Below are 12,406 nucleotides of genomic sequence, written 5' to 3' on the forward strand. Positions count from 1 at the left end.
TGACAGAAGAAACAGAGTAGGAAAAAAGAAGAGGTTTGTCGGTAATATAAAAGATCACACAGAGGTACAGAAATTTTTACATGTCTGTTTCAAAAGGAAACTATTCTTTGGATCACATCCTGCTCTACTGGGACACTGCACATTGCTTTCAAAAGCAAAAAGTGCTGAGTGTCTTTACGTGTCTTATACCACACTCTGAAAGCAGCTGAAAATCCAGAATTTCATGGGTTTTTACATGAAAGTGTGATCTGTGTCAGTCTAATTCTAAGTTTAGGTTACATTAGAAAAAGTGTGAACCTTTCATTAAAGTATTGTATTTATTGTAATTCAGGATCAGCCTTCAATTCCAGAAATTGTAGTTCAAAATAAATTCACTAGAAGCAATTTCTTTTTTTCATAAAAAAAAATAAGTCCTGGGAATCTGTGAGGTTGAACTGTTTCACAAAAGCTAATCACTTACTGTCAATTAACAGTAGTTAACACATTGCTCTACCATTTATAATTTTGATATATTCAAAGATGCTTCATCAAAACGTGATTTCACCATTTATGTGGGATTTCACAATACATGAAGAAATGCAGAATGTTTTTGCAAAGTTAGAAAACGCAAAGCATATGTGAAGGTATTTCTTTCATAAAACCCCAGCTGGTAGCCTGCCCTAACTATACTTGCTGGCCTGCCTCTTTGGAGTTGCCACAGTTCATGTTGTGGTAACAGACTGCAATTCTCCAGCTGTGATAGAAGAAATTGGATCGACTGATAGTTTTTTAATTATCTGTGCATAAACAGGCTTGCGAATAAGTATTTTATGGGTCCAGAGATTTCTATGTTACATTTATATTTTAAGGAAGATTGGGAATTAAAGGTAGTTGTGATTGTGATTGGCAGCAGACACTTTTCCTACTGTGTAGATAGGAGAAGTGAAGAAGGAGAACAGTGTCACATTATTAGCCTTTATTTAAAGATTTTAAGTGGGTTTTTTTTTCAGTTTAGAAGTGTAAGCGTTCACATACATCAGAGCACATCCTCCTTGGCTCTTTCACGCCACTCAGGATTCAGGGATTCTCTCCTACTACTATTACAGCTCCATACTGTTGTCTCTGTGCTCCTCCACCACTGCAGTGTTCCCAGCCTTAAAACTTTCCAAGACCTTGGAGAATTTTGGCTTTATTTTGTCTTGGCAACTCTGTGCATTTCTTTGAGGTGCTGTGTCCCTTGCTACCAGTAAGCAAGCGATCCCAGATAGCCATTGCCTGCACTAGATGTACTGTTACAGCTTCTACAAGTTAGCAGTTCCTAAGACACATTACATACCTTGAGCTAGCTACTTTCCTAAGGTTTTCATACAGAAACATTTCTGCCTTAAACAAAAAAGCCCCAGACAAACCAAAAAGTGACCATACTCGTTGGACAGATGCTTTCAATTTCCAAAGGTAACCTTTCAAGTGGTGGTGAGGGGGAGCAGTTGATTGCTACATATTAATTCATTTCTGACAAAGAAAGCCTGAAAAGGTTGTTTTCACTGTTTCTTCTCCTGGCTACTGGGCAACAAACATCACCACTTCATAACTTAACACTGGTCTCAGCTCCTTCCTGAAAGGTGATCCTCTCCAGCAGCACCCACTTTACCACAGCTGCCACTTGCCAGAGCCTTGTCCTGTTCATGGCCCAAAAGTAGCACGTCTAAGGCTGACTTTAATCTCTAAAGAGCTGTTTATGTGTAAGAAAATACCCAGTGAAATTTTTGTATGCTGGAGGTGCTTGTTAGAAGGAAGTTATTAAACACCAGAGTGTCTGCAGACAAAAAAAAAAAAAGTTCCCTCATTTCCCATATTTTCTGAACAGCTTCCTTGCTCCAAAGAAAAAAGAAAGAATGGAAGAAGTTCAGATGCAGACTTTCTTTCTGAGACTCACCTACCTCTCAGTGGAGCTTTTCAGTGGTTCCCAGTAGCAACACAAGGGAACCTTCATACCAAAAAAGTAGACGGATGTGAATAAAATCCTTGTTGGGATTCTAATGTAACAGCAGTGGCCATGCTGAAGTGCTTGTCAGTTACCTTAACATCTAAATTTTTTTTAGTGCTCAGTGTTTTACACAGGGCATGTTTAGGGAATAATGAAAATACTAGGGGAACGTTTTAAAGCCCACTAATGGTAGTTTTTCAGGAGCGAATCAACACAATTTTTTTCTGCATTTCCTGCTTACTGAAGCCCTTGAGATGATTTGTTCTGAAAAACAGATGAGAAAAGGGATTTCCACACCCAAGTCAAACAATGATGTGTGAAAGAAAGAAAAAAAGGTAAGAAAATAAAGTATTTCATTTTTAGTACTTCCTAAAAAAATACTACATATAAGCCACCAGGGAAGTCTGACCACCAGTCTCTTTCCACATTCTAAAGGAGGGTAAAGAACCAGCCCAAGTGCAGTCTCCTTGGGTGGCTTTGCTACAAATCAAATCTTGCAAAATCTTTGCAGCAAATGACACCTCTTCAGCGTTGTGTATCTTTAGGGTGACAAATTGCCAACATACCATGCTGTTTAGGAGCATAAAGAAATAAACATGAACCTCTTTGAAGGACATAATGACTACTGTTCACCTATTGTTGCTTTTTTTAATATGATTCTTAAGGGAATGAGATTAGAAATCAATAGAACAATTTTCTGTGCAGGAAAGCGTTATTCCACAAGAAGAATGTGGGCAACACTTCCTAGCCCTTTTTTTTTTTTTTTTTGGATCATTATAAGGCCTAGAGTGCTGTTCAAATGCCTGAGAGATCAGGAATCATCCACTGAAGAAAAATGCTTGCACAGACATTTTAGAAATTCATTATCAGCTCTCATCTATACTGGGGCTGTACTTGTTTCCTATTTATCAATGTGAAGGAGATTCATACTGGGGAATAATTTACACTGCTAGAGAAATACGAGACACTTAAAAGTCAGAGACTACACCAGTGGTTTAGACTATGCCTACTTTTTTCTTTGTTTGACATAGATGACGAAGTTGCCAAGTTTCTGTGGTTAATTAGTGTTTTGTGTAAACTGTGTATGGTTTTAGCAATATGTTTCATGTAATTTGTACCAAACAAGAGGAAGAAGAGATAAAACAGGCATTTCTAGTTGTTTAAGACTGATTAATAGAAATGTGAAGAGGAAAGAAAATTGATATTGTTACGTATTAGGAGAAGGATTGCTGCAGAGAAAATCACAAACTCTGCCACTGGTATTTTATAGCATATAGCTCTAATAGCCCTGTTGGGGTCTGAGTCTGAACAGTCTAGAATTATCTCATATTCTTTATATTATACTTTTATCTTTTTAAAACCCATGATACAAAAGAGAGAAAGACAGACATGTTTTCTTATCTCTCATTTCTTTGTACTGGTATAGTCAAAAGAAAAGTTGATCATCCCTCTTCTGTAGATCATCAATAATGCTGATGGAGAATCTCATTCCAAAGAAAAGATGCATAGGCATTTGCTGCAGTCTCCTACATTCCTCATTATTTGACCAGACTACAAAATACTTTTATAGAATCATAGAACAGTTTGGGTTGGAAGGGACCTTAAAGATCATCTGGCTCCAGTCCCCCCTACCACAGGCAGGAGCACATTCCACTAGACCAGGTTGCTCCAAGCCCCATCCAACCTGGCCTTGAACACTGCCAGGGATGGGGCAGCCACAGCTTCTTCGGGCAAACTGTGCCAGGGCCTCACCACCCTCACAGAGAAGACTTTTTTCCTAATGTCTAATCTGAATCTCCCCTCTGGCAGTTTAACAGCATATTTTCAAGTTCATTTTGTTCTGCTCAGGCAAGGCCTCCGAATAGGTGTACCTTCTTCTTTATTATTACTAATGGATATTAATGATCAGCCTTCCAGTATCTGAAGGGGGCCTGTAAGGATGCTGGGGAAGTACTCTTCATTAGGGACTATAGTGGTAGGACAAGGGGTAGCGGGCTCAAACTTAAACAGGGGAAGTTTAGATTAGATATAAGGAAGAAATTCTTTATTGTGAGGGTGGTGAGGCACTAGAATGGTTTTCCCAAGGAAGCTGTGAATGCTTCATCCCTGGCAGCATTCAAGGCCAGGCTGGACAGAGCCTTGAGTGACATGGTTTAGTGCGAGGTGTCCCTGCCCATCCCTAACTATTCTATGATTCTACGATATCTCAATTGAAAAGTGCTCCTGGACCATATCAGGGTATAAGGAAGGCCCTATACAGAAAATTTCCAGAGCTATACAGATAAAGGCCAATATCAGGAAGAGAGTGGAAAGGGGTTATTTCCATAACTGATTCAATGATGCCAAAAGCGCTCTGTTCTAGATTTTGCACACATCTGTGGTGATGTGGTGGCTGGTGAGCAGTGGTGCAATTGCCTCCTGTGTCCTGTTCTCCAAGGGGAGTTGCCCTGATTTTCAGTTCCTACCCTTTGTGATTTCCTTCATTGGCCCTATTCAGATTCATTTGGTGTGATGCAATGCTAGCATTAGATCCCACCTAAAGCCAGAACTGTGCCAGTCGTGCCTACTGTGGTTTGCCTTTAATAACAGTTTGCTTCTATATGTAATGCCTTCAACCCTCAAAGATGCTCACAAACAATGTATTTATACTTGTGGTTAACCTTAAATGTCTTGGGAGCTAGCCAGAAAGCTTACCTTTAACTGTACATAGAAGAAATTTTGTCAAGGTCAGTGGGTTGTTTGGGTTTTTTTTCCCTTTGTCATGAGGCCATCCAGGAAATAAGTGAACTGAACTGTGCAGCCCAGCCAAAACCAAAAACACATAATGCAGGAAAATAAAAGTTCCACTGGGTTCATTCTTCATTTGCGTAACATTTCTTGGTTGGGCTTGTGTGAAACAGCAAAGTATGCAATTCTTTTCACTGGCCTTCCTCTATTAGTTTCTCTTTGTTCCATTTGTGGTGTTTCAGTAAAGCCACTTGTTTTCCCTTTCGAATCACCAGCCATTTCCCATCTTGTCCTTTAAAATTTTTCCCTTTGCAGCACCATATGCTTTTCTCATATGCTCTGAAGCTTCGGAGACGGAGGACAAAAGTTCAAGGAATATCTCCTTTAGTGGGGAAACAGGAGTTTTCAGCCTTATTTTTTTCCCTACTGCTATATAGTTGTTTAGCAATACTTTAGAGGCCTGTGACAAGTGGGCTGCTCTGTATTTTCAAGCAGTTTCCAAGTTCTGCTTGCAAATTTGAGGTTCCCTTTGATCTGCAATGACCATAGATACGATAAGTAGCAAGTGAGGGACTTGTCCTTTTATATGTTGCTTAACCTTATGCTTAACTAAGTAATCACTGTCTTTGGAAAGCTGGCAATCTTAGGAGGCTCCTGTGAAAGTAATTGCTGGTGCCTGTTTTCTTCCTTGAATTTCAGGCCTCGAGTTTGTCTAAAGAGGAAGTGGAAGGGTGACGTTTGTGCCATTTTGCCTTGGGAACAAATGAAAATTAAAGTATTTGGCTCCCTGAAATATGTCTGCTGCATATGAACAGCCTGTTCAGCCTGGCATGTGACGGTAGTGCCATGACTGTCTCCACAATAGTGATGAATTACGCCACAAGAAAGGCAGCATGAGCATAAGAGCTGAAATTTTGACTAAGCCTTACAGAGGCAGTGTAAAGAAGTAGCTCAGTTGTATCATGGTCTTGCACTTCATGACCATGTATAGTCTTGGCAAAGCCCAGCCCAAATACAAGTCTACCTGTACCAAATGTAAGCATAGTAGAGGTGATTTAAAAGTACCAGAACAGCAGTTGCTAATTAATTAATCTAAACAAATTTGGAAGCAGCCAAGGTAACTAAGCAGCAAGTCCTTGTTATAGTTCTTTTTATCTAAATAGTTAATTTTCATAGTTTGTTTTATTCATAATGCAATAGTTAATCTTTATAGTTCATTTTATGCAAATGAGCTAATTGAAAGGGGAGTTAAGGTGAACCATTCAGACATGTGAAGGGATCTTCCCCAGGGTGTTGCGTTAATCTCATGTCGGCTGTCCTCTGGGATAGGTTAGTTCTGTAACACCTTGGGTTTTGTGCACTTCCTTTACCTTATGTCTGCCTTGTGATAGTGCTTTACTAAGCAGCATTTGCCGTCTGTAGCTCCAGATGGTTGCAACCAGCTAGGCTGATCCCGTTCCATCCGTTGGCTGACTTTGGTTAAGGGACAGATGGCACATCCCCTCTTTTCTTATCTTTACCTTCTTGGCAAAGTCTATTGTTTTATTCTGCTCCACACAAAAATCAAAGATCAAAGCATGCCAGCTCTGTTGTATTCAGTGTGATAAGGTTCAACCTAATCCTGGGTGATCTTTCTTGCTGTAAGACTTCCTTGGAAAAAAGCACTATCAGCCTTGCTCTTCATGCGCCTGAAAATGTTTTTATGTCCCAGTTGGTCTTAGCAGGTTCTCAGAGACCCACTGTGATAATACATGACTTCTAGGAAGCCTATAGAGAAGAGGATACTTTGCTTCCATTTTCCCTGCTGTTCAGCTATTCATATCTTGGCACTTAAGTGTCAGCAGGTGCGTAAAGAGCTGTGCTGTGCCATTGCCAAGACTGGCCCAGCAGTGAGACTTCTTGTGGGGTACTTCACACTTGCAGTGTTTTTCAGGCTGTCCATCATAACTCATTTGTTTTTTCCTCCTGGCCTCTGTGCTCTAGTCAGATAGTCCAAGCTTATTCTGAGCGGGCACCAATAGCTATGACAGCAGATGGACAAGTGTGTTGGAAACCAAGAAACTATGTACAGTATGCACACTAAGGGAATGGTGTACTAGTTCAGGTCATTCACATAACTGGCTGGCCAAAGCCTGCATGTCTGTGGTTAGAACAAGGTGCCATTGATAAACTGCAACCTCAGTTTTAACTTTCCAGTCAGAAGCATATGAAACAACTTATGCCTGCACTATCACACACAGTAGTAATTTGCTGACCTTGCTATGCTCACACCATATTTCTTGCATTTCTTTTTACTGACCCCCCAAATTAGCCATAAAATCGTGGGTCACATCAGTTTGGGTATAACTGAATACTTCCCGGCTGATCTCAGTGAAAGTCCTATCTGTTGTGTCTCAATAGTTAATCTTGGACTTGTCGCTACTGTGTAAATTTCATCTGAAAATAGTCATTGAAAATCTTCTGGCCCAGGTATTAAGTATTGCTGCTCTAAATAATAAGCCTTTTATTACTAGAAAACTATGACTGAAACTCAAGGTAAGAAAGCAGTTGTGTTTTAATTAGAAGATTGCTTACTTTGTTCTTTCCCCAGTTAAGGTAAGCTAAAACTGTTATTTCTGTAAATTTTGGGGGTTATATGTTGCCTTTGGTTTTAAGGTATCAGGGTCTCTAAAGAATTTGTGCACACTTTGGCAAAAATTTAGCCTAGTGCAAACTTTATCTGAGTCATCTGTCCTATCCTCAGTCTAGAAGAAATAATGGTGTTTCTCTGGACTCCTGGTAAATAGTCTCTGACAAGAACCAAGCCAAATTTCATACTGACAAATGAGCAGGATACTAGAGCTCTTTTCTGTGGATCCCAGTCCATGACTTGTGTGCGGAGTAGGTAAAGGGTTAAAGGTTTTGATTTTAAGCAGTGCTGTTTTGATGTCTGACATGAAAAAGTGCAAAGATGTGTTTATAGGCTTCTGTTCAGAGATTAGTGTTTCATATTTATATGTTCTATGATTTCCAAGTGATATTCTACCTGATTTTCTATTTGTTTTTGTCCTGTTAGTGGTGAAGTATTATTTATGTGCCACATCTGCTACTAAAGTATGGTACTCAGTTGTAATTTAGCCATAGTCTTGTAAGTCCAAAAATGAGATTTTTTCCAGGCTGAAAGGCAAAAAAAAGGAAAAAAAGAAGAAAAAGTCAATCACCAGTCAATGCAAAGAATAATCCAGATTCACACCACTGATTAAAGCAGGATTTAGTCAAAGAATTATAATGTGTGTCTGTCCATAGATCATTTGCTAAACTCCCCATTTTGCTATCTAAATTTTTGTTAAAATGTTATTAAAATGTATTCTAATTGTTCAGAAGCACGTATTTTAAAATGTCTTTGTCTTTCCTTCTTTTTCTCTTAGTTCGTTGTGACGATGTTTTGGAGCATCTATATCTATGACAGGGAGCTGGTTTACCCAAAGCTGCTTGATAATTTTATACCAGCATGGCTAAATCATGGAATGGTGAGTAAAGTAATACAAACACTTCCTTGCATTAACAAAAGTGTAAGACACTGATTTCCCAGTGCATGACTCTGCATACAGTTACAGCTAATCCTCTCAGAAGTGATTAAGGAACATTGTTTGCAAGCAATAACATCTTTTCTTCCTTGACTCCTTGAGTCATATTTGAATCCCTGTTAGAAACAGGTGTATCCTACATCTCAAGCTGTGGGGATTGGCTGATTTCTGCGATAAAGTACTTTTCTCAGAACAATGTCACCCTGGTCTTGAAGTAATTTAATCAAAAGAGGCTCTTACACAAAATAGAAGTTCCTGCTTTGACAAATCTTGTTCTAAAATGGCAGAAACACTTAATTGAATGTTTTTTTACCATTCTACTGAAGTGGAATTTGTAATGAAAACATTTTGGTTAAAATGCTTACTCAGAAAATCTCACTATGCTTTTTGGACTTGTATGCTTTTAGACGAACAATTAAATAATTGCTTATTTCTCAAGCACACCAAACTTGTATAGCAGAACCTGTATCTGAGTATTTTTAATAATGTGGTATTATGTACATCAACACAAAGTTTCAAAATTGCTGAGTTGGTAATTATAAAAGTAGTTTCTTGAGAAGAAATCTGACCTTTTTATCCCTCTCTGGGATGGCAGGTCAAACATTCTTCCTCTCAACTATATGTTTAAATATTAAGGGAAGGAAGGCCACACTGCCATCAAGCACTCACTGTTGTTTATGTAACATTTGGAGCCAAAAAGCATCATGTTTACTTCTGTAGTTGCATATGCAAAGAATGTTTCATTATTACTTTGTTTTTCCACATCGAGGCATGGCAAGTAGATGACAGCAGAGCTCATCCTTCTGGGTGTGAGTACTGTATCACCATAGCAGATCAAGATTTGTCCACTGCTGCTGGGCTTGATAAATTGGTCCTTTGTGGGATGGGGCAGATGGCATTACTATTTGTTTATTCCCTAAACTGTGTGTTAAAGCAGCAGTGTGAGAATTACTACTGACAAGAGGAGCATTGGCTTCTGCTAGATATTGTACTGGTTTACAATGTTTTGAAAGGAACAGCATGATATTATGTGCATGTAGAGCTGAGGAAAAGGCCTGACGACTCCTGCTGTGTTTGTTCAGACTGTCCTCCCTTGAGTTTTGAGGTTACAGACTGTACACTTGCAAACACTGCCAAGACATTGATACATTGATTTTTACCCCACACCACATCAGTGCCAGCTCTGATGACATTTCTTCAGATGATGTTCCACGTACTGAAAGTGCCTAACCTAGAACATCTTTCATGAATGCACACTGCGAAGCAGTTGACAACGAACAGCCCTATGTATTCCGGAAGTCTCCTCTGTGTCATAACTGAAAGACAATTCAAGCTCAGGTTGCTCTGTAGAAATGCATACTTATCAAAATATTTGAAGAGGGCTTTTGTTTGAGATTTTTGACATAAATTTCTTTTTGCTGAAATTAATTGTGTGCAAGCATCTTAGACCTTTTTTTTCAACTTGAAATACTGTAGAAGTCATTTTTGAAAGTCTTTTGTAAAGGAACTGTTTGCTGTGTCAGTCTCCATTTATCCAGCTGTTCCTTTTACCTCAGTCACACAGAGGAAGTTTATGGCTGTTGGGCTTTTCAGCACCTTTCCATCTAATTCTTTCTAATGTTTTAGCTATCACTTTGTCCTTACCAGTTTCCATGCTTATTAATTCTGATGCATTGCTTATCATAATATGAAGGGGTTCTTAAACTGCCTTGAGAATACTAGCATCTCACTTAGTAGTAGTTACAGTTTTGATTTGGCAGATCTTAGAGAATATGGTAGAGGTCCCCTTGGTGAAAGGGTAGGACCTCTGGGAATACAGTTCTAGAAAGGACTGGATCTCTGATTACTGTTTTCTACTGAAATAAACATTTATTCCCATTTTCCCTGCACATTTTGACAACAGCTGTGCCCATTCAGTGATAATTTCTCAGAATGCAAGGGTGGCTGTGCTCGAGCCTAACATGGTAAAACAAAGCTAACACAAGAGATTGATCACCTTTGTCAGAGTGAAATCAGAGAGAGAAGAGTCCTTTTGCTACTACAGCATTGCTGATGAATCCCTCTTCTCTGTGGGCTTCCCTTGCAGTACCTGGTTCAGCTCCTAAGGATATGAGCTCAAGTGTTACTTCACCTGTGAACACTTTGTCCGGTTGTTTTCACAACAGTTTCCCTAAAAATGTATTTATCACCAAAATAACCACAAAAGAGTGAAAAATTTAAAATGTACATTTTCCACAGTAAAAAGATTACCTCCTTTAACTGAAAAGTCATATTTTAAAAAGTTCCTGACAGATGTATTATGACCAGCTTTAACAACTTGCTAAACTGTCAACATCAGCCTGCAAAATGCACATGTAGAAAATGAATGTAAAGTCATGAAATGTAGCTGTAATAACAGCAATCATATTTCCATTAGTAGTATGGGCATGTGTCAAAATATTTGAGAATATTCATACTTTAGAAGCATTTCAAGATTACTGTCTTGAATGCCATATGAAGAAGTTGTTGGGAGGGTTGGTGCAGTTCAGTGCAGAAGTGGTGCAGCCCAAGCAGAAGTGGTTTGGACAGCAGTGTCTGCTGCTTTGTTAGCTTATAATAATCAGTTCTCATTCCCCATTTTCTTCTCACCCTTTTCCGTCCCTTTTCTGCAGTTACGATGTTGTCTGTAGTTAAAATCCCCTGTTTTCCTGAACACATAGTAATGTCTTGCCAATACACAGAGATACCATTCTTTCATAGCAACACTTGATTTCAACAGCTAAAAAATTCCTAGTTATAAAAAAAATTCCTCTCTACAAATGGAAAATGGAAGGAAAATGAACCTCAGAGCTGTGCAATCCCATTACCAATTCAGTTTTAATATGGCTTATGAAGTTTTGTAGAAACAGAGAGGCTCCTAATTGTGCACAAAGATAAAAGCTACAAACTATTTGCCATAAAATTGCATATAGTGTCAAAAACTGTATTTTTATTGTACATACACACACACCACACACACCCATTGTAGTTGAAGGTACAATTTCTGTCTACAGAAAAATCTGTGTACTATGTGGTGCCTTCTGGTACCAGATGGTACCTCTTACATACAGATTCATACACCTGTGAAAGGCATCACTAACAGAGTTGTACTGTGCCATAAAACTGACATATTTCATCATCTCAGTCAGTTGATTCATTCATAACCAACAGTATCACTATGGCTTGAGAGATGATGTGGGGAAATCAATGGCAGGGTTGCTGTCAATTTCAGTAGGGCAAGGATTTCATCTCTGTATATTGTATGAAGGAGCACATCTGAGTAGCTGAGGTTAAGCTTCTGTCAGTAGAAATAACTACCTGTCTAAAGAGAGCTGTTGAAGAATAGGAATATGTCTCAGCCTTGGTCTGTTTCTGAAGTGTCAGTTGCACTTTCTGTATTTATTAGTTGTGCAGATGAATTAATCTTTTCTGGTTATAATTTTAATTGCCAAATTGCTGAACTCTTCTATCAGAGATGTTTATATTCTTCATACTGGCCTGCACTTTGGATCCATATCAACTTTTAATTCCACAGGCATCTTTTCCATGAAAAATACTCTTCCCCATATTCTGATGGCTGGCTGGCTGATCTCTATCAGTATTAGAAATTTTTAATTAAAGGCTACACTTTAGTGTTTAAAACTAGTGTGTCATAGTAACCGGATTTTTATCAGATCATTCATTGCACCTTTCTGTGTTGGGACTGGACAGGATGATGCATGGATTACATTTGTTTCCAGAAGTTATATTCTCTTCAATATTAGCACAAACTAAAATTAGAGGTTGTCCCTACTCTAACTGATGCCCACATAAACAGATCTATAGACTGAATTAATTTCAGATTGAGCATTGCTATTTTGAGCCAGGTTCCATAGCAAGACTGCATCGAGTTAGCATACCATTTCATTAAGAGTCCTCCTTTGTTTTTCACAGACACTGCCGCAAATGAGTTTTAAAAATGTTAATCATCTTTTGTTTGTGGCAAGGAAAGTAAAATACAGAGATAGAAATTACTTACTGAGGAGTTTAATGGCTTTGGAGGTCAGAAACAAGGCATTGTCTTCATAGGAAAACTGCAGAGGAGAAGACAGAAAAGGAGGAAGGGGAATAGCTCTGCCTCTGTGGAGTT

The 12,406-nt window shown here is 38.8% G+C and overlaps 1 protein-coding gene across 1 annotated transcript in view; it reads left to right on the forward strand.

The window, feature by feature from the left end:
- Window positions 1-12,406, forward strand: part of AIG1 (androgen induced 1) — a 126,397-nt gene that overhangs the window by 36,609 nt on the left and 77,382 nt on the right. The window contains exon 3 of the mRNA XM_005150050.3: window positions 8,101-8,202. Coding sequence (XP_005150107.1) covers window positions 8,101-8,202 — 102 coding nt within the window. The remainder of the gene's footprint in view (window positions 1-8,100; window positions 8,203-12,406) is intronic.

The sequence above is a fragment of the Melopsittacus undulatus genome, chromosome 3 (genome assembly GCF_012275295.1).
Source record: "Melopsittacus undulatus isolate bMelUnd1 chromosome 3, bMelUnd1.mat.Z, whole genome shotgun sequence".
Taxonomy (NCBI): domain Eukaryota; kingdom Metazoa; phylum Chordata; class Aves; order Psittaciformes; family Psittaculidae; genus Melopsittacus; species Melopsittacus undulatus.